Source organism: Lissotriton vulgaris, chromosome 4_1, assembly GCF_964263255.1.
Source record: "Lissotriton vulgaris chromosome 4_1, aLisVul1.2, whole genome shotgun sequence".
NCBI classification, from domain to species: domain Eukaryota; kingdom Metazoa; phylum Chordata; class Amphibia; order Caudata; family Salamandridae; genus Lissotriton; species Lissotriton vulgaris.
Window position 1 is genome coordinate 1,950,976,781 of NC_141691.1, and position 21,995 is coordinate 1,950,998,775.

At 44.8% G+C, this 21,995-nt stretch overlaps 1 protein-coding gene across 6 annotated transcripts in view; it reads right to left on the reverse strand.

Moving 5' to 3' along the window:
* Positions 1–21,995, reverse strand: part of PTK2 (protein tyrosine kinase 2) — an 878,302-nt gene that overhangs the window by 354,893 nt on the left and 501,414 nt on the right. For 4 of the 6 annotated variants that reach the window (XM_086966271.1, XM_086966270.1, XM_086966268.1 and 1 more), the window contains 3 exons: positions 13,382–13,489; positions 6,750–6,867; positions 1,629–1,659 (listed from right to left, as the gene is read on the reverse strand). In XM_086966271.1, the coding sequence (XP_086822397.1) occupies positions 1,629–1,659; positions 6,750–6,867; positions 13,382–13,489 (257 nt within the window). Of the gene's footprint in view, positions 1–1,628; positions 1,660–4,942; positions 5,012–6,749; positions 6,868–13,381; positions 13,490–21,995 lie in introns of all 6 variants that reach the window. The other 2 variants (XM_086966267.1, XM_086966272.1) reach the window with 1 other exon arrangement.

The following is a 21,995-nucleotide window of genomic DNA, read 5'->3' on the forward strand; positions in this document are numbered from 1 at the left end:
GGCCTTGGGTAGGATCTAGTATGTAGTCTAGAAAATGCAGTATCTAAGAAGGCACAAGATGGGATTTTGTGGCATTTATTGTGAAATCCAATGCGTAAAGCACAGATTCTGTGGACTGTATATTAGGTATTTTATTTAGTTGCTGCTCTTGATCAACCAATCGTCCAAGTATGGGAAAACATAGATCCCGTCTCGACGCAGAAGGGCTGCAACCACTGCAAGATATTTGGTGAATACTCTTGGAGCTTTGGCAATTCTGAAAGGTAGAACTTTGAATTGATAAAGATGACCACTTACCATCAAGCGCAGGTACTTGCGGTGCACAGGGTGGATAGTGGAAACACACGCCTGAGAGTGAGCTTCGTCATTAAATCTCCTTACTGTAAAAAAAGGCTGACCTTTTTTGAGGGTGGTCATTTTGAAGTGTTCTGAAATGATTTATCGGTTGAGTGTCCTGAGATCCAGTATTGGTCTGAGGGACGCCCATAAACTTGCAGTTTCAGTTTCTTTTTAAATTAATTCTACCACCTCATCAACCTGCAGTCCAAGTGATGATTTGTGCATGGTAACCGAATTATAGCATTAAATGACATACATTTTATACAATACGCACCTAAAATGGACTTCTTCTCATGACACAAACACTACAGGACTTCTGGAGATGTTAGCAAACAATCCCAACGTTATGGCAAAAAAAAAAACAGAAGGAAACACACCTTTAATGTGCAGTAGAGAAGAAACATTCTCTCCGAGCACCATCAAGTCTGGCAGGAGGTTCAAACATCCTGTGATTTTGGGCAAATCACTTAATCTTCCCGTGCCCAAGAAATGAATGTGCCCGTCTGTAATGCAACTGTTGCTCATGTAAAGTGCTCTGATATTTTTGGGCCGAGTTTACGCTATATAAAAACTACAAAAAACAGGAGGGCTCCAACCCTAGAATTGAAGTTGCAGCAGAAGCAGTGGGGATGCAGATGTTTACAGCGGAAATGCTGCTTCTGAGGATCTGCGACTGTTTATACCCTAAAAGCGTCAATATCTGTTGAAGACAGGCTATAAGCAGTCCTACCTTTAGCCTCGGATATGATTCTTAAATTTGGTTGGAATCCTTGGAGATCACTAGTAAGCTTTCCTTACATTATATTTTTCTTATACTCAGCTTCTGCTTAGACTTATATTCACGAATAGGAACTCAACATTTTACATGAACAAAGCAGTTATACTCCTTAGCACCATGACCGGAAGATGTCCTAAGATACATTTGAATTTCTGAGGTAAGGGCACTACATAGCTAATAAGTGCAAAACAGATCAATTTACCAAGTTATAAAAAACTTACCATGATAAATTATCATTACTTAACGCCTCTCGATAATTCTCCAATGAGCGGGAGGGGTTTGGACGGCCCCCGGCCGTCCTTAGCACATGCCCACGATCACGTATGATGGCCGGGGGCCGTCCTAAGCACCCAAGGGGTTAATATATTTTATTTATATTTACGGATACAGTCGCACATTTTTGCCAATACAAATGGTTTGTTAGATCCGTTAAATTTGGAGCAGGAATCAAATTAGACTTTATTCTTGAAATGAAAATAAAAAAACATACAATGCTTTAAACAATACTTACTTTGGTATGGATGGTAAAGCCCTTTCGCCCTCTACAAAAAAAATACAGCAAAGGAAAATTATAAAACAAATAACGATCTTTTACTTATTACTACTAAATACTTTTTACATCGAAAAGTAATTTTTTTTTACTGCATTCCCATAACTTCTACCCCTTTTAATGTTCCTATTGTCTTTTTCCTCTTCTTTCGCTTTTTGACCATTTAATGTTTATTGCATTAAAATGTTTCTGGCTTTTTAAATATTTATTTTCTTAACAGGGATACAGCTCCTGCAGTTTGTTCCTTTTCTCTTTCCCTTCCTTGTGTGTTTGCTCTCTTCTCTCGCTCTGTTCCTGAGAAAGGGAAATGTTCCTATCTGCTGTCCCTGATTGTTCATTTGTCTACAATTTTGTATTTTGAAGTAATTCACTTTTTTTATTTTATTTTACGTAGTCACTTTAGAAGAGTTACATTTTTGAAGTACTCATTTTTCACGCAGCACTGTAGAAAACAACACAATGAAAACTTAAACTCTTGCAAAGTCGGTGCAATGTCTTATAATGTTGATTTACTGTGCTTCTATGTGGACAACATGGCGGTGTTGCAGACAAAACTAATGCAGCATGGGCAACCATGCTCTAGGATGGGGGGTGGTGGTGAAGTGCTCAGGAGATGAGGGAGCTTGGCAAGAAACTAAAATAAGAAGGCAGAAATGGATAGCTAAGGGGTGATATTTCACGGGAACCAGCAGTATGCTTACTAGGAACTTTCTGCTCATGCAGAAATGGAATGGGCAGAAAGGAGCCACCTCACTGCGGCGACCAGAGGTGGCAGGAAAGTGTGGCGGCCAAGGGGGTCTGCCCACCCACATAGAAAACATAATGAGGGCGCAGGAGAGGGGAAGGTCCAGCACCCTATGTTGTCATTCCAACCGTAAGCTGATAAACTTCGACCATGACACGCTGAAGACGACCCACAGCAGGTATGAAAGAAATGCATGCACACCACATCCAAATACTTCAGATCATGCTTGATGGCCGATCTGCCTTACTTCATAATATTTTTACCTTCATCCTGCTGGTCATCCATCTAGAACGGGATCGGTTTTGGTATCTTTTCCTACTGCTGCCCATCATTTTGAGTAAGCAGCACTGCCACACTGTCTGCGCATGTGGTAATGGATGATATCTCAGAGGTCCTCCTGCTATGCCCTCCAGTATCCTGTTGCCCTTCTTCCCCAGCACTAATAGAACAAAGACAGCTATGAAGGGATGCCAGCATTTGACTGCAGCAACCTAAGGGGCTGGTTGAATAGCCAGCATGCATGCTGGCAGAGTGTGGGGCCCTATAACTTTTATCTTGCCTCCAGCGGACTACCAGCTTCAAGGATGGGTTATTGAAGACGGTGTTCCTCTTTTACCAAATGTGGTCACCCAGAAACATGGTCAACAATGACCATCTCTACTTCTGCTCCAAGGTAAAGATGAATCCTGGATCTTCAGCTCCGACTGTATGGTCAGACCAAAATCAAAGGCACTGTGCGCATCAGTGCCACATAGGATACTGTGAAATTGTGAGAGGCTTCGCCTGAGAAGATGGCAAAGCCCTTGGGGGAAGATTTTACTCGGCTCCTTGACCAGAATTTTGGGTAAAATATTACTCATCTCCTAGACCAGAATCCTTCTGCAGAGGTACATCCTTCATAATGTTTTTTTTCAACCATACATTCCAGTAGAGGGGCGTTTTATTCCTTACCAGACCGTTAGGCCACAATCCCCATACTATTTCTCCATTTAGCCACCTGAGGTCAACATCCATTGTTTGCTGACCAGTTTCTGAGCGGTCTTCTGAGATCTAGGAGTTATATTCGTAATCCATGCAGATCTATTACACCACATAATGAATTCCTCCGACATCCTCATTTTACCTGGGAGGAGTGACCTGGAATTAATGTATCTTTCTTTCAGCCTAACGCCATCTCTTTTCAGGACGTGATGTTTATACTCCCTCTTTTTCAGCTTTTTTTCTTTCGTCTCCTTGCCTTTCCTGCACCTTTCACAATCTTCTGCTGGTTTTTAATGTTTGACAACAGGGCCCATATTATGTTAGATGCTCCTAGTGCTGACAATGATGAGGGTAGCGCCAAATGTATTGACTGTTTAGTTTCGACGGAGGTGGTTGCAGTCATTGACTTGGGAGGCATCAAAGATCTCATCCCGGTGATACAGCCATTAAACTAGGAGTCTGGCTTGACAGCTTGAAAGCCCATCATGTCAAGGAGCGCATATGGGTGAAGCTTTGGTGGTAAATTGATCCCTCAACTGAGAAGCACGTCATGGCATAGCTGTACGTTAATGGAGGTAGTGGTCTGAGTTAAAGGGATTCGCCTCCCTAGACTTTCCTGTATACGTCCCAAAACGGGGGGTTTAAACTAACGTGGAATCCTACAAGAGGGGACAATTTAGATACCACTTTGTGCTGTTTTTTTTAATTGTCTAACACCTCTACAGACCTATAATACATAGATATTACTCTAATTATCATCTCTTTCTTTGTTCTTGCAAAAAAAGCATTGTCATATGCATGTTATGAGATATGGTCTGGATGACGGGAGTCTACAGACTCCAGCTGTGGATCTTCTTCAGAGATTTAACTCTGACCACAAGCTTTAAATAAAGCTGCTTTCTTGGAGGTTCCATTAGAGAATTAAAAAAAGTACACTCTGCTTAGTTCCGGAGGCACTAGAGGACTACAAGAAATAAACCTACAGGCAGCAACAAATCTCCCCCCCCACCCCCCCCAGTTAGGATTGACTAAATTAAACGAGCAATCCCATGCATTAACGCATGCAATACGAATCTTCAAAAAGCAGAAGCTAGATGGAGGAATTCCCATACATCAAAGTGCATTGGGTGAACTGTGAGCTCCAGGGCCTGTAGCAAAGCATCTGCTTTTTTCTCAATGGCACAAGATGTTTTACTGAAGGTTGCCCAGCTTCACGTATCGGAATGATAAAGGAGCATGTGAATCTATAAAAGAGCCAATGCTGTAGATCTAGCCCGTTCTAACACCAACTTTACAACGTGTTAATTTAATGCTTTTCAGCATGAATCTGTCAGCGCATCAGACCATTATCATCGAAATAACAGGCTGAAAATTAAAAAATCTAATCTAAAATACAAATGGAATAAAAGAATAATTTGCACATTTGAAACATCCAAAAGATTAAACGGAAAATATACAACATGCATGAAGTCATGCTGGCATGAGAAACAGAAAGGCACATTTACAAAATCTAATCTAATACAAAATTCAACTATTAAAACAGATTTACCACATATTTGACCAAACTTGCGCGTTTTCCTGGCATCTGCTTTCAACGTTTCACCATTTAAGGTTGCTGCTGCAGGGAAATTTAACAGGACATCTGTACCTTATTGCAACTGTGGTGGACACATATAATGTAATAGTTGAGGATGATGCATGTCTGCTCTGTTTTGGAAAGCAGAAAAAGCAAGAACCGCCTACCCCAGGAAACTAGTCCCTTAAAGTTCTCTTATTTGCAGCATAGTTCTGAGTGGCCATCTACCACAACCCCACCATTCTAGAATTAACCAAATAACCGTAGGTACGTAGGGGGCACAGCATTAGATTATGAAAATACATTAAAGTGTATTAAAAAAATGATGCCTGTTCTGGAAGCCTGACAAGCTTATCGTTTTAAATGTACTGCCACTTTTTCGGATGACCTTTCTGACAGGCAAGTATAGAATCCCCTCTCATTGGGCAAATTGATGGGACGTTCTGGCGGGAAGAATACATTTTTGCGCAGTTCCTCATAAAAGGATAATAGCTTGCAACGGCTTGTGTGTTACCAATGTCTGGGAACTAGCCAGGAGCCCTGCAATCAGAACCGTTTTGTACCCCTTCCTAGGACCTCTGTAGCCTACCTACCACAACTACAGAGATCTCCGAAGTTAAAGTATCAGTGAGCGGGGGCTACGTCTGTTCGAACTCTTACTCTATTTTATCTATCTAAGTTATAAATACTCATAACAAGAACATCAGCAGAACCAAAGAACATTTAATTAGATGCATATCTTATTTTTTATGTGATTTTTATATTGTCTATCTTTTCTAAGTACGCTACGGAGAAAAAATAAGACGAAAGGAAAAAAAAAACATGGCCCTATGTCTATCTGCTTCTCTACGAAGTTCTTACATGTTATAAGTGCATTAGAGCCCAAAAACACTTCAAGTTTTTAGGCACAACCAGCGGTATTTCAGGGGCACTGACACAACTTTGTGTTTCTCCTGCAACACTATGCATCCAAAGAATGGGGGTTCAATTGCAACAAAAAATGGAACAGTCAAACAAAAAGGAGTGGATAGGAATGTCAAAAAGTCCGACTAAACAAGTCAAAAAGGGGCACAGAGAGGATTGAGTAAAAGAGAATAGGTAGGCAAGAAAAAAAAGCAACCCATTCTCAGAAAAAAATGAAATCACGTATCAATAAGAAAATATATAATCTAAATTTTTCAGGATTGATATTTGAACAAAGAATCATTAAAGGGAAACCGTTTGATTCATTGTGATAATTTTATAAGATAAATACGAAAAAGCTGTTCTAAAAAAAAAAAGTCACAAATCTTCCTAGTTAATTAATACATGTTCTGTGTGTTTTGGGCTCTTACGTGACACTGAATATATTATAGACAAAAAAAGTTACTAAGTCACTAAGTGGAAGGTCACTGAAGGAAACACATGCTATCTTAGTTAACTTAAGGTGCTCTATTTGGAAGGGTGCAAGTACATTTGATGCAGAGATGCTTAATGCCAATATATGTCCCAAAATGCAAGCTTAATACATTCAGCATCGACTTTTCTTAGTTTACTTGGACCAAACCATAATCTTGTGCAAACTGTGTGAAGACCTTGCAGAAGTCAGCACACAGTCCTGATAAATGCCGATAATGTTAGAAGGCAAAATAATTATCCGTACTAACAGCATGCACTTTTTAACCCATAGAAAAGTTTCTTATCTGTGATCCTTTACAGTTCAAAATTTGTCTGAGTGGCTGTGAACCTGGCGGATGTCTGAGCACATCTTAGATGTGCACGGATGGCCGAAGGGACTTACCTTTCTGCGGCCGAATGATAAAGGATTCCGTGGCGCCGTTCACCAGTCGACAGTATCCATCGATCAAGTCCGCCATGTTCTCAGCAATGGTTAAGGACGGCGCTGTCACTGTCAGAGGCTAAGGGAAGAAAAAAAAAGCCAACAGAGGCACGATTGTTGAGAGGCACCGAAAGGAACAGCCGCATCATTACATCAGAGCCCTTTGGAGACATGTAAACAGAAAACAGAGAGATGTGGTGGGGAAGGAACTAGGGAATCTAGGAAAACTACTTTTATATATAAAAAATGGCAAATGAAATATGGACACTTTGATCTTTACAATGGAGCACTGGGAGTTCTCTTTCATTTTAAACATTAGCTATAACAAGCATTGGTAATGCATCGATTTAGCCTATGTAATGCATAAAGAGCTGGTTTCATAAATCATCATCAGGGAGGAGGAAAGAGCTCCCTGACAGGTAACACTTGAGTGGAGGGATGGTGCGCAGCGAAGGGCTTTAAGTGGGAAGAAAAATCTGGGTGGTCTCCCATAATGTTAGACCTCGAACCAGGGCTACAGTAAAGGCACTACAAAGACCATAATGCCTTGTGCGGGGGTTGCATCGTGTGCTATCCCATACTGCCTTGCGAGGGATCACCTGATACCAGGGGAGGTTCTTAAGCTATCAGATAAGTAATGGCGGCGCTTGGCTTTCCTGCACAGTCCTGAAGTATCCTGCCTTGGATTCCCTGTTTTCCTGCTTCGCCTCCACAGAGTCAAGTTCAGCTATTGAAACGGATTCCCCGTTGCTTTGGCATATTCAATGTTGTAAGCTGCATGTTGTTTGTAGCTTTTGGTACATCTGCCGAGTCGTGCCTCCTGTCACCCCTCCCTTGCACTTTGAGTCGCGGCGATTCTACAGCGGCTTACCTGGAGACCCGCTTTGCTTTCCCAGTGTGCGCGCTACCTTCTCGTAGCGGACGCGCCTGATTTTCCTCACGTACGCCGATACTTGGCGTCCCCATGGAATAACGGGCAGACGCTTCCTTTTTTTTATGTTTTGAAAACTTTACTCGAACAAACTTGTGTCCAGATCTTTGTTGGTGGAAACGCCTGGGTAACACGCATCGTTCCTTAGCGAGTGACTCACCCTGAGACTTTTATTGCTACTGGTGAATTTGTCTGGATAACACGCTTCGTTTCTTCGCGTGTGACTCTCCTGGATACATTCCGTTGCTCCTCTGACTTAGACATTGTTGCGCAACGAATTCATTACAAGACATTTGGACATTGTGTCAATTTTCACAAGGACTCTTGAAGCTTTTTCGTTCTCACATTATTGGGAACCTATGTTTCTTTTTGGTGCATAGTTTGCACAATCCTTTTTTATACAAGAGACCAAGACCTTAGGTATCGATCCTTCTACCTGATGTTCGCTGGTGAGTATGAGATAGCACACAGTGGGGAGACAACATTGAATACGCTTAGTATATTCTGTTTTGTTATTTACCCGAGTAATTCTTGTTTTGTGTTCTCCTCCTCTGCAGTGATTCCACCATATTCCTGTGAGAGCCTTTCTACCCCCCACAGCTTATGGCTCTTACCTGCGGACATATTGTCCTTGTTTTTTTCATTTTCTGAAGTGGTTTTTTCCTCACTGTGTGTTTCTGTAACACAGAGAAGGAAACACCTTTGGGAAACGTGGAGGCATAACTTCGCTTCTGGGGTATTGGTATTCCTGCCTGGACACTCCTTGCGCCCGACACATAAGGGCGTGGCAGAGGTAATTAAGGGCGTGGCTTAAAACACATAATAGTGCTGCCCTACTAGTATTTTGCTGCTTCTATCCAATCATCCAGATATATAAGACAAGTACCATCACACCTACAACAAGCCAGGACCATTGGCTTTGTCAATGGTTGTAAACTGCATAAGAAAAATAAGCAACAACTATGACTTTTGGCGCAGCAGCCAGGGTGCCTGACTCCGGGCCACGGAGTTCACAGTTCGATCCCCGGTGCCAGGTCAGCCCAGCACCATGTGACTCTGGGCAATAGCTCGCTTAATCTTCCCGAGGGGTCCCAGCACTGGGAAACTACTTCGGAGGTAGCTGTGCGCTTTACAAATTCAAGCTTATTATTATTATTATTATTATTTGTTGTATATAATATTGAAAATGCTTCCGTTCTTGCGGGTGAGATTGTGGCAAAGGCTAGAGCTACCGACTTTCGAGCTGAGAAAGCAGGTTCGAGGCTCACGTCGCCTCCACATCCTGTGATTCGAACCACGAATATGTCCTTGTGTAATGTAACTGGTACTCATGTTTGCTCCCAGTTTACGTTATATGAAACTGAAAAATGAGTCTCTTTGAAGGTACATCAAAAGCATTGACGGGTTAAGCTTTTTTTCCCCCCACCCTGAAGGTAAAAATTGAGAGCCCGGTAGGGAGCCATCTCAGCACCTGCTTTTAAGAACTGACGGTGCTCAGCACCGACAGGACTCTGCCCATTTAAAGCCCTGGCTTAGTGGCTAGAGTTGCTGACTCAAGAGCTGGGGATCCCATTCGAGTTCGGCTGCGCCGCACAACATCCTGTGATTCTATGCAAATCACTAAATCTCTCCGTGTGAAAAACTGTTATATAAATTTTCTGCTATAGTAAAGTGCAAGACCCACCAAAGTAGATGTTAACAGTATATGGGCGGTGGGAAACTTATAAGAGAAGCAGACGAGAAACAAGCATTGGTAAATGCAGGAAAAATATGCTACAGCCAATAGAAATGGAGGAAAGGTAAGTGGCACGCACAGGAACCAATGAGAAGCCAGGAAAAAGAGGAGACAGAATGTAAGTTCTTCCTAAGTTTTTATTATAAATAGTGTTTAAGCACAGTGCAAGCGATGTGCTGTCAAAACCTAAAAAGGAACATCAGATTTTCCTTTTTTCACTTTAAACATTAGCTCAGTGGGTATCTAGTGCCTGAAAAACTCTCCGCTGGGAAAGCTCAAAAACACGAGGAAAAAAAATAAGAAAAAAAAATAGAATGATGTAGAGCATAAATGCTTAGGGATTACTATACAATGGCGTTTATGGGGCATGAAATAACAGAAATTGACCTCAGCAGCACAGTGATGCCTTTATATGGTTGCTACATCATTTCTAGAATTATTGCTAGCTACTCTTTGGCATAAGCTGCTGAGCCACCAAAATGAGTGGTTTGCAAGGACAGCTAACAAAACGTGTTGATCCAATCTGATGTCTTGCGCTATCTCTAAAAAGATGAATATGTGAGAAAATTCAAGATTTTTACACCTTTTATTGGATTTGCAAACAGAATACTAAGGTGGTACAATGCATCAGGTTTGAGATGAACAGCAGACTTTTTTTCTCAAGCAAATAAAAAATAAAAACATCGTCATTCAGTCCAAAAGCGACAACATGGGAACAACAAAACACTTAAATATCTAACAACAATGCACTCCTGCAGGGTGTCGAGCACTGCCAAAACATATGGAAGTGCAGAAACAGAAGGGGACACTTGTGGGGTGAGTATTCAGAACTACTGTTCTTTTTCACAGCTGGATTTCTCAGGAAATCAGAGCACGTGAACCTCCTAATCGCCCCCGAAGAACAGACAAAAAAACTAAGACCAATGCCCCCTGGTTCACTTCCGATCTAGCTACAACTCATCTATCTTGTAGAAAAGCCGAACGAAAGTGGCGTAGTACGTACAATAATGCTGATCGACTTTCATATATTCAGTTGAGGAAATTATACCATTCCAACATTAAAACAGCTAAAAAAAATCTTTTATATGAACGCTATTAAGGAGTCCAAACAGAAACAAAAAACACTGTTTTCAATAGTGAAGACGTTCACTCAGCCCAGAGCGTTACAACCTGAAATTCCCCCATCTCAAGAGTTTTGTAACAAAATCGCCGACTTCTTTGAGGAGAAAATCGACGCCATCCCAAAAACATTTCCTCCTCCTCAAGCAACTCAGGTTTCAAGCAATTCTGCTCAGAAAGTAATTCCAGTTGGAAGTCTTAAAAACTTCACACCGGTTAGTCTAGATCAAACTAGAGAAGTTATCGTGGCATGCAAATCTGGATCTCCCTCTGACCCCTGCCCCCCCAGAATTCTCCACCAACTCATTGACGTGGTGAACCCAATCATTAACAATATTGTTAATTCCTCTCTTAGCACGGGATCTGTGCCTCGTTTGTGGAAGCAGGGAATAGTTAAACCCCTGATGAAAAATCCAACAAATCCCCTTCCTAGCTCACTAATCTCCGTCCTATATCGCTCCTCCCTGCTCTTGGAAAGATCACTTAACAAATGGTTTACAGAGAACTCAAAAGGTATCTCGAAGTGCACAACGTACTCCACCCCCCAACAATCAGGCTTTCGCCCCCATCACTCTACAGAAACGGCACTGATTGAATTAACAGACTCGATAAAGCTGCTGCAGGATCAGAAGAATGCCGTCCTCATTCTTCTAGACCTCACAGCGGCGTTTGATACCATCTTGCATTCCATTCTGATTAGCAGATTGAAAGATATAGGTATCTCTGAGCTGGCTCTAGCATGGGTAAAGTCCTTTTAACCGACAGATCTCAAACGATCGCTCTAGGTCCTTTCCTCTCCAAAGAGAAGAGGGTTTCATCAGGAGTTCCTCAGGGCTCCATCCTGAGCCCCCTCCTCTTCAACATTTACCTAATTCCACTCATATCTCTGATTGAGTCATTCGGCATACTTGTAACATCGTATGCCGATGATACGCAACTCATCGTGCCCTTAGAGGATAACTCGACTAAGGCAGAACAAAACCTCAAAAACTGTCTGAAGGCCGTCTTCCACTGGATGGATATAAACCATCTAAAATGCAACTCCAGCAAGACAGAGATCCTCCCGATGGGAAAAAACACCATCTTCAGCCCAGGACTATGGTGGCCGGAAGATTCAGCTGCCCCCCCCCGACCGTAACAACTGCAAGGAATCTCGGTGTCTTGTTTGACACCGATCTGTCCTTCGACCAACACGTCAGGACTGTGGCTGGCCGATGTTTTGGAATCATAATGTCTCTAAAAAAGTTTTTTGACTTTTTACCGTTAGACTCTAGAAAAACCGTAACAGTGGCCCTAGTACTCGCACGCTTGGACTACTGCAACGGTCTCCTGGCTGGAGTAAAGAAGGCTACAATTAAAAAACTTCAAAGTGTACTTCACACCGCAGCCAGATTAGTTCTAAAGCTTCCCAGAAAATCATCAATATCCGCAGCTTTAAAATCCTTACACTGGCTCCCACTTCATAAAAGAATATTTTTCAAGATTCTTATTGTTGCCTTCCGGGCATTCAATTACTCCGGCCCAAAATACCTCACCAGGCGTTTCCCCCACTACAACCCTAGCAGATCCCTGCGCTCCTCCCATGACAATCTAATCCTTCCAGCTAGGTTTAATCTGAAGACAAAAGGTGGCAAAACCTTAAATTACCTGGCCACTAAAGCTTGGAACCTCATGTCCAAAAACCTGAGGTTCCAAACCCAAGAGAAACACTTCAGAAAATTGCTAAAAACCTGGATCTTCAACCTTCCCGACGATTACACAATGGCAGCCATCTAATTCGCTAGCCACTATGAAGTAATTTGATCTCCTACCTGGAAATCAGCGCCCTGATGCTCCTTCCGGAGCGACCGCTGCGCTCTATAAATACCCACACAAATTACAAATTACAAAATAAGAGCATGATTAAGTCTTGTGCTCTCTTTCAGACTGACATATCCCTTTTTACAGGTAATCAATACTAACAATGGCTGACATGGGTCGAAAGCCCACATCGACTGGGACAAAATGCTATTGACTAGTCTAGCGGACACCCCCTTGTACCCGAAGTGAACATTACCACATGTATCACACACTGAAGGATCTATATGTTCTCGGGCAGCCTGCATGGACGTTTAAGGCAACACATTTTAAGAAAGCTCACTGTCTAGCGATATGTTTCCAGGATCAAACCACCCAAGCTGTACCATGGCCAGGTTATTAGTGTACGATGCCTCAGCCAAACCCAGAAGGAAGCCTTCTCTGGACACACTCAAGAGTCTGAAACAAGCCTCACGGCACATGAAAGTGCACTGCCTTTAAATAATTGAAGCTGCCACGGCTTGGAACTCACTTCCTCTGGCTCTTCGTAGTATGCAAGACTTCTGTCTATTAAAAAAAAAAAAAAATTGAAGACTCATCTTTTTGTTTAATTTCTGGCACTCTTCCCCTCTCCAGGCTCGTGCCGGGACACTCCTTGGAGTATCTGTGTGCGCTATAAATTTAAATAACATACCATTTGTAGCTGGATTAAAAAAAAAACTACAATTGACTTTAACTACAAGGTACCATCTGTGAATTCTTCACCCAGTCAATGTGATCACTAACTGTTCTCGGCATTACGCAGCACCTTTTGCCTGAGGGACAATGCTTGCACTCTGTACACTATCCCGCTTACGTCGTACCTTGTAAACCTTAAAGTCAATGGATATTTATAAAGTTCCACAAACCCGGAGGTATGCAGGTGCTGGCACGGATACTCAAGGTTTGAAGCTCTTTCTAAACATGCCTGATCAAGTCACACTTCTGCACAAATTGCTCCACGGGTCATACCTCAGGTGCGCCTGCTATTTTGAGCTGCAGCATCCCTTTCCGGTCCTTCTCTTCGCTGTTTGAATACTGGATGGTCTGGACTTGGTTTAAATCTGCTAGATGGGTGGGCTATTAAAAAACAAAGAAGGCATATGAAATATTAACAAAGAAAGATGAAATACAACAAAATCATTATATTCACACTGCAAAATACAATTGTATATGGGTATTTAGTGGAATCCTGACGTTTCACTGCCCTTGTTCGAGTTAGCTGTCATCCCACTACTATGCAAGGCTAGCATAAAACTAAAAGAAATTGCATATTTGAAAGTGAGGCTAAGAAAGTGCATATTTATAATTCAGCTTAAAAAAAATGCAGATTTCCAAGGGAGACGAAGACATTTTACGTATTTATTAAAGGTTTGGGTGGGGTCTTTACCATGGCCACTGGTACTCTGCCATGTCTTTGCTGCATTTTGGTTAGGATTTTTTGGAAAGGGGCATAAAGTTCCCTGAAAGGGCATTCACCAGAAGAGATAGCAGGCTACAGCATATCGATCAGATCACAGATACAGCAGACTAGCCGCCTCCTACTTTAATGTCAGGCTGATTACTTAGAACTTCGGTGCGACAGTTTCTGCAGGCATCTCAGAAAACATAGTGAACAGTGCACAGAATCCATAAAGTGCAAATTACCTTACAAAATCAAACCTGAATCAAAAATATATTTACAGGTAATTTATTTAATAAGCTCTTGCGAGGGGAAATAATGTATATTTCCCTCAAACAAGGAGCATGATAAAAATAAATGTGCAGGGCATGCTGCGAGTCATTCCAGTCTTTCCCATCACAACTCGTGCCTTGGTTTCTTTCTGCTGCCTGACCAGGCGCCCTGGCTCTGCCGCTGCTGCTTTCATGGAGCCGGATGCTGGCATGCTTCTCCCATCTAGTGGCTGCATCCAGATTAGCGCCAACACATCTCAACATTACTCAGCAGAGCGCCTCATCAGACCCGCACTGACAGGAACATCAGAAGTCTCTGGTGTTTATTTATAATTCAGCCCACCAGCTCTTGCAACATTTGTCGAAAGGGACATTTACCTTTTATGAATTTAAAAGTTAAAAATGAACAGACCAAAACAGAAGAAACAATCACACGTGCGATGGAGTTGCATCTGCAGAAGATGGGGGCGAGGAGAGGGATAGTGTTAGGCAGAAAGAGATAATGGTAATAAAATAATATGAATAATGATATACACCAGGCGTAACACAAGATCTCCCCTTTCAGCAAGCCGCAGGCTCTTTCTGTTCACAGTATTAATATTTAGCTAGCTGCTCCCTTGGTAGCCTTTCTGCTGACGTTGACTGTCAGGCCCTAGGTGCTCTGTCTGTGACTTACTCCTCCCCCGACCCCAGTGAACCCACGGCAGCTCATGAAGGGACATCACTGGTACAGGGTCTCCATGCAGGGTTACTCTGCTGACGAGGAGCCCTGCTCTTCTCCGGCTGCAGTGGTGGGATCCGGGTCCTTGTCTCACAGCGCACACAGCAGGAAGAGTTCCAATAATGTACTTGACTCCAAAAGCATCAATTCTTTTTCTAGGCGTGCACGCTGCCGCGCCTCATTGCGTCCCAAAGGTACCCAGGACTTGCATATTTCAAAGATAAACAAGACTACGGTATGTGTGTTGCAGAGAGGCTATCCCCTCTCCTCAGCGCAGTAATCCATCACTCTGTGCCAGAGTCCTCTTCTATCCATCTTAGTTCAGCACTCTTTAGACAACTCTCTGTGGCCAACGGTGAAGGCCCCCCTTCCTCAGGATTCATGATCTGACAGGTAACTTGTGGCATGTGCTATGCTCTGCGCAGTCTAAGTGGAGAGAGTCCTCAGTACTGTCTGTCTCGCAATATGAAGTGAGTATTCTAGTTCATGAAACAGTGCTTTGCGATGGAGTGTACAGAGGGGCATGCTGCTGCTTTGCAGATTTCTGACGGTGAATAGGGTTCCGACAGAGCAGCAGCAGCAGTTGCTTTCCATCTACGGGACTTCTGCTCCTCGAAATATCAGGAACATTACTGATTAATGCTACTTTTAAAATCCCCGTTAATAAAACTTGATTTCAGATTACTCTTTCTACGAGCAGAGGGCTGTAAGGCTACACAAAACTGTCGTGAACTTTAGTGCAGATGTATTATTTAGTTTTGGCTCAAAAATGATTCACTGCTTTCTATCATCTGGTGCACCTAAAGAATATCTGCTGATAGGCGGGGGTGAAAAACGGCAGCAGCAAAGCAACGTTTTGATGAACATGGCCTCAAGTGCAAGGATCCCAGTATGTTTTGAGGTTATTGAAACGAACAGTGCCATCATTTTCAACTTTTCCCAGAACGAATCCCGCTATTGTTCTGTTGAAAACGAAGGGTGCAAAGAATCCTAGACCCCTGGAACATGGGGCGAAGCAGTTGGATATGGTCGAGGTGTATTCATGTAGACTGGTGTTGCTACAAGGTCTAAGGAATGCTTCTGCTCCAGCAGGTTTGCTTGCTCTCGATGGTTCAAGAGCCTCAGACAGAATGCACAGTGACACATACACAGAGCTGAGCTATTCAGTAAAGAATGAGGCTCTGGAACACAGCGTGACCAAACACGGCCTTGGTCAAACCAATAAGGATTAGTTACTTACCTGTAATCCTAGTTCTCTTCCAGGGGTATCCTCATCAAAGTCATAAGCATTAGAATATTCCCGCCCATGCGCGGGACCCCGGAAACAATATATTATATGTGCCCCACATATATATAGACATATATATATAAATATATATATATATAAAAATAAGCAATTGCAGCCAAATAAAACAGTAGAGCTGGAATATACTGTGAAGAATTTCCACCATACATGTGTATTTGCATTAGAAACATGAGAAACAACACCAATGCTTGTTTAGAAACTGTTTTAATGCTTAGAAAGCAGTAGAAATTCTTATAACACACTGTAAGCATATACAGCTCCCAGGCTGAATTGCAAATACCCAGTCTAAAAAGACTGAAAAGCTAACCTGTAGCTGAATGTACTAAAACTGACGCTGTGCCTTTAAGGCACCTCTGCCCCTAGCTTCCCATCATGCCTCAGGGGTTACAGTTAGGTCAGTTGTTCTTTTCGGAGACTGAAAACCAAACCATGGTAATAACAGGTTAAAACATCTCCTACTTAATAAACAAAGTCCTTTGCCCGGGGAGGCGGGAGGGTTGCTTATGACTTTGATGAGGATACCCCTGGAAGAGAACTAGGATTACAGGCAAGTAACTAATCCTTCTCTTCCAGGCGATCCTCATCAATAGTCATAAGCATTAGAATAGAGTAGCGAGCCTCACCTCATCCCTGCGGGCAAAGGAATCAACAGATAACATTCATATTCGTAGGCCCAAACAGTAGGCCTTATTCTACCCAAATAGGTTTCTCAAGGAGGCTTGCCCAACGTGAGACTCCGCTCTGGAATCAGACTCCAGGCAATAATCCCTTGTAAAGGTATGGACTGATTTCCATGTTGCAGCCTTGCATATTTCTGACATAGGAATGTCATGTAAAAACGCTATTGTGGCTGCTTTTCCTCTAGTGGAATGAGCTTTGGGTGATTGTAACAAAGGTTTGCCAGCCAGCTGGTATGCTAGCCTGATACAGGAGACAATCCATCTGGAGATGGATCTTTTGTTTGCTGCAAACCCCGTCCTCATTGAACCATAATTGACAAAGAGTTGGTCTGTCCTTCTGGTGTCCTTCGTCTTTTCTAGGTAAAACTTTAGTACCCGTTTAAGATCTAACGAGTGCAACGACCTCTCAGCTGGGGTCGATGGGTTAGGAAAGAACGAAGGAAGGGTAATCGTTTGATTTATTTGAAAATCCGAGACCACCTTTGGAAGGAAAGATGGATGAGCCCTCATTACCACTCTGTTGTGGTGAAACACAGTGTAAGGTTCCTTGGTGCAGAGTGCTTGTATCTCGCTAACCCTGCGAGCAGAGGTTATTGCCACCAAGAAGGCCGCCTTCCAAGTGAGATGCTGCAAGGAGGCCTTGTGTATAGGCTCAAACGGTGTAGACATCAGCCTGGAGAGAACCAGGTTCAACTCCCAGGGAGGAGAAGGATTTTTCACAGGGGGATAGACCTTCTTTAACCCCTGAAGGAAATCCTTAACCACTGGGACTTGAAAAAACGATGTTTGTGTAGGTGATTTCCTGTACGCTACTATGGCGGATAGATGAACCCTAATAGAAGCGTATTTCAACCCTGATGTAGCCAAGTAAAGGAGGTATGGAAGGACTACCTCTTCTTGTCCTTTGGTGGGATCAAAGCCATGGTCCTTACACCAAATGAAAAATCTTTTCCACTTGAACGCATAAGACGCCCTTGTGGAAGGTCTCTTTGCCTCTCTTAAAATATGCATACATTCCGGAGGCAGATTTAAGTGTCCATATTGCAAGACCTCAGGAGCCATGCAGTCAGGTTCAGCGACGGGAGGTTGGGATGCAGGATCCTCCCGTTCATTTTGCTCAACAGGTCTGGCCTGCACGGCAGGCGTCTGTGTGGACACAGCGACAGATATAACAGGTCTGGATACCACCATTGTCGCGGCCAATCCGGAGCAATCAGGATCATGTCCATGCTCGATCTGATGAGCTTGGCCACCACCTTCGGAATCAGTGCCAGAGGAGGAAACGCATAGGCGAACATTCCTGTCCACTCCAGCAGGAGAGCGTTCCCTTGCGTCCCTGGCCGGTGGAACCTGGACGCGAAGGCGTGGCATTTGGCGTTTTCGTCGTCCGCAAATAAGTCTATGTCTGGACGACCCCAGCAACGGAAGAGTTCTTCGACTACTTCGTCGTTTAGCACCCAGTCTGGCTGATCTTCGAAGTGCCTGCTGAGTGCGTCCGCTTTTGTGTTTAGCTCGCCTGGGAGGTGCACTGCCACCACCGCCAGTCCCCGAGCCAGAAGCCAGTGCCAGATTGTCTGGGCCTCCAGAGACCGAGGGCGAGATCGAGTTCCTCCCTGCTTGTTCAGATAGAACATAGTTGTAGTGTTGTCCGTCTGAACCAGGATTTTGTCCGTTGTTATTGCTGGAAGGAACGCTTTGAGCGCCAGATGAACTGCTCGAAGCTCCAGCATGTTGATGTGGTATGTCTGGAGGTTGGTCGACCAACGACCTTGAATCTGAAGATGACCCATGTGAGCACCCCAGCCTTCTAGAGATGCGTCCGTTACCACAGACAGCGAAGGAAGAGGTTGCTGAAAAGGGACTCCCTGCAGGACATTCCGAGGGCGAGTCCACCACTGTATGGAGGTCAATGCTGCTTGAGACAGGATGATTCGATCCTCCCAATCTCCTGTCGCTTGGTCCCACTGATCTTCCACAGACTCTTGCAGAGGCCGCATCCTCAACCTGGCGTTTCGGTATTAGGAAGATGCAGGACGCCATGGAGCCCAGTAGAGATGCTACTTCTCGCACCTTTGGACGAGGAAACTGAAGTAACTTTTTGCATTTCTGCCCCATGGAAGATAGTCTCTCCTGCGAAGGAAACGCTCTTCCTAACTTTGTGTCTAGAACTGCTCCCAGATAGTGGATAGTTTGCGTGGGCTGCAGGACCGACTTTTCTGTGTTCACGTGGAGGCCGAGCCTGTGTAGTTGTTGGAGACACAGGTGACAGTCTTTGGTGGCTTGACGAGGGGACGGACTCTTCAAGAGCCAGTCGTCTAGATATGGGTACACAAAGAGACCTTTTTTGTGAAGACATGCTGCTTCCACTGCCATGCATTTGGTGAATACCCTTGGTGCGGATTTGAGTCCGAAGGGAAGCACTTTGTACTGGTAATGCTTGTTCCCTACCAGGAATCTCAAGTACCAAGTACTTCCGATGACCTGGTGTTATAGGAATGTGGAAGTATGCGTCTTGTAAATCCACCGAACACATCCAATCTCCAATTTGTAGATGAGGACATATCTGATGAAGTGCCAGCATGCGAAACTTCTCTTTGACCACCACCTTGTTTAGGGTTCGAAGATCCAAAATCGGTCTGAACTTGTCCTCTTGTTCTCTTTTGGGGACTAGAAAATATCTTGAATACACTCCTCTCCCCCTTTGGGATGGGGGTACCTCTTCGATTGCGTTTTTCTTTAAGAGGACGTTCACCTCCCTTTTGAGGAGTTTTAGATGGTACGAGCGAGTCTTTTTTGGAGGTATCGGTTGTGGTCTCTTCCGGAAACGTAGCGCATATCCATTGCGCAGTATATTCAGCACCCACCGATCTTTTGTGATGCTGACCCACTCTGCCAGGTGTTGCGAAGCACTTCCTCCCACTGGAGTGGGTAACGGCGCCAGAGGAAGCCACTGCTCAGGCCTTGCCTCCTCTAGGCGTGGTAGAGGACTGATGATGTCCGCCTTTGCCTCTGCCCGATTTTCCTCCTCTGTATTGCGCCTTCCCTTGTGGCTTGTTTTGAGACCATGGAGGGGTTTGAACCCTCTGTTGGCCTCCCCGGTTCTTGTTGGTCTTGAAGCGTCGTTTGAACGGCTCTTTCTTTTTCTCCAGACCAACCGCCTTCACTGTGTCCAACTCTACTTCATGCGGGTCATTTCCTGATCGGCATGCTCCCCGAAGAGTGAAGATCCGGAAAAAGGTAGATTGAGGATGCGCTGCTGGGCATCTGGTTTGAGACCAGTTAAACGCAGCCAAGATGATCTCCTCGCACATACCCCATGTGAGTAGGCATGTCCTGCTAGAAGGGCGTTATCTGCTGATGAACTAATCATTTGGTTCGCCACCAAACAGCCCTCCGTCACTGTCTCCTCAAAGTCCTTCTGGTCCTCCTTGGGCAATTTCTCCTTGAATCGTTCCATGGAGTCCCATAGGGCTCTATCGTACCTTCCCAGAAGAGCTGATGCACTAGAGACCTTCAAGGATGAAGCTGCTGTGCTGCATACCCTGCGTCCCCAAGAATCTTGCGTCTTGCTGTCTTTGTCAGGAGGGACCGAAGAAGAAGGAGCGACTGTGTGATTCTTTTTAGCTGAGGCTACTATGACGGAGTCCGCCGCAGGCTCTCCCTTAACAAAGATAGGATCTGAGTCGGCCGGCCTATATTTCTTCTGGATACGTGCCGGTACCGCCCTGATCGTTGCTGGCGTGAGGAAAACCTCTTTGATTGGGTCCATTATCCCTGGAACCAATGGGAGTAAAGGCCGGGTATATGATTTGTGATGAAGGGTCTCAAAAATCACAGTAGTGGACACATCTGGAACAGCCATCTCTATATTAAGTTTGTGAGCCCCCCTTTTTAAGACGTCCAGATACGTGTTGACGTCGTCAAGCGGGGAAGCTCTGGAGCGAGGGCTGTCTGCCAGCGTTGGAGAGTAATCCCCTTTAGAAGATCTAGATGAAGATGAAGAAGAGGATGATGGAGTTCTCCTTCTCCTGTGGTGAGATTTCTCCTTCCTCACTGGTGATCTTCTCGGTCGTTCTTCCCTTCGAGGAGAACGTGATTTTCTCTGATGCTCCCTTCGGGGAGATCTCGACCTCTCCGCCCGTTCCTCCCTTCTCGGTGTTCGAGATCTGGGCTGCTCCCTCCGTGGTGAACGGGAGACCCTGGGGGTATGCGACCTTTCCGCTCTCCTCTCCCGAGAGCGTGATCGGTGCCTGATAGGACTCTGTCTGTCTGCCTCTTCTATCAGTCTCTGAAGAGGTGACCTGTGGAGTGGGCTTACATATCTTCGTAGCCTCTCTGTCGCTCCAGAATCCTTCCACTGGCTCAACGGAGCATTCCATCTTGGCGAGAGTCTTGTCTGTGTGACATACCTTCGCTGGGGCAACGGACTCCTACTCCTAGAAGAGGACCTCGATGAGCCAGAGGTACTTAAGGAGGAATGGTGAGAAGCCGATTGCGTCACTAGAACAGTTGAAGGCACTGAAGGAGATCTTCGTCTCACCGGTGTTGAAGGACGTCTCAAAAGTCTTTCCCTCGACGTCGAACGCCTCTGCGGAGTCGACGGAGTGATAACCTTCGACGTCGAATGCCTCGACGATGACCCGTGGTCCCTCGGCGTCGACGTTGAGCCGACGACGGAGTCTTCTCCCTCGACGTCGAACGGCGTTGCCCTGCCTTCGACGGAGGTCTCGACGTCGAACGGCGTTGCCCTGCCGTCGACGGAGGTCTCGACGTCGACCGACGTTGGTCTGCCAGCGACGGAGATGGCAATCGACGTTGTCCTGTCGTCGATGCCCTCGACGTCGACCGGACACGTGGCGACGGCGGAGGATTAGACATCCTCGACGTCGAGCGCCGGCGCGCCGTCGATGATGATCCCTTCCTCGACGGCGAGCGACCGAGGGGGCTCTTGCTCCTCGACGCCGAGCGGCTCCGTGGAGACGTCGGCGGAGGTGTCACACTCTTCGAAACCTGTCGACGTTGAAACGACGGCGAGTGTGATCTGTCTCTCGACGCCAATGGTTGACGACGGCAGAGTTGACTTATGTCTTGACGCCGATCTTCTCGTCGACGGTGATCTCGTGGCTTCTCTCGACGCCGATCGTTGCCTAGTTGACGACGGCGGAGCTTTCTTCGTCGTCGGTGAACTTCTTTTCGACTACGTTT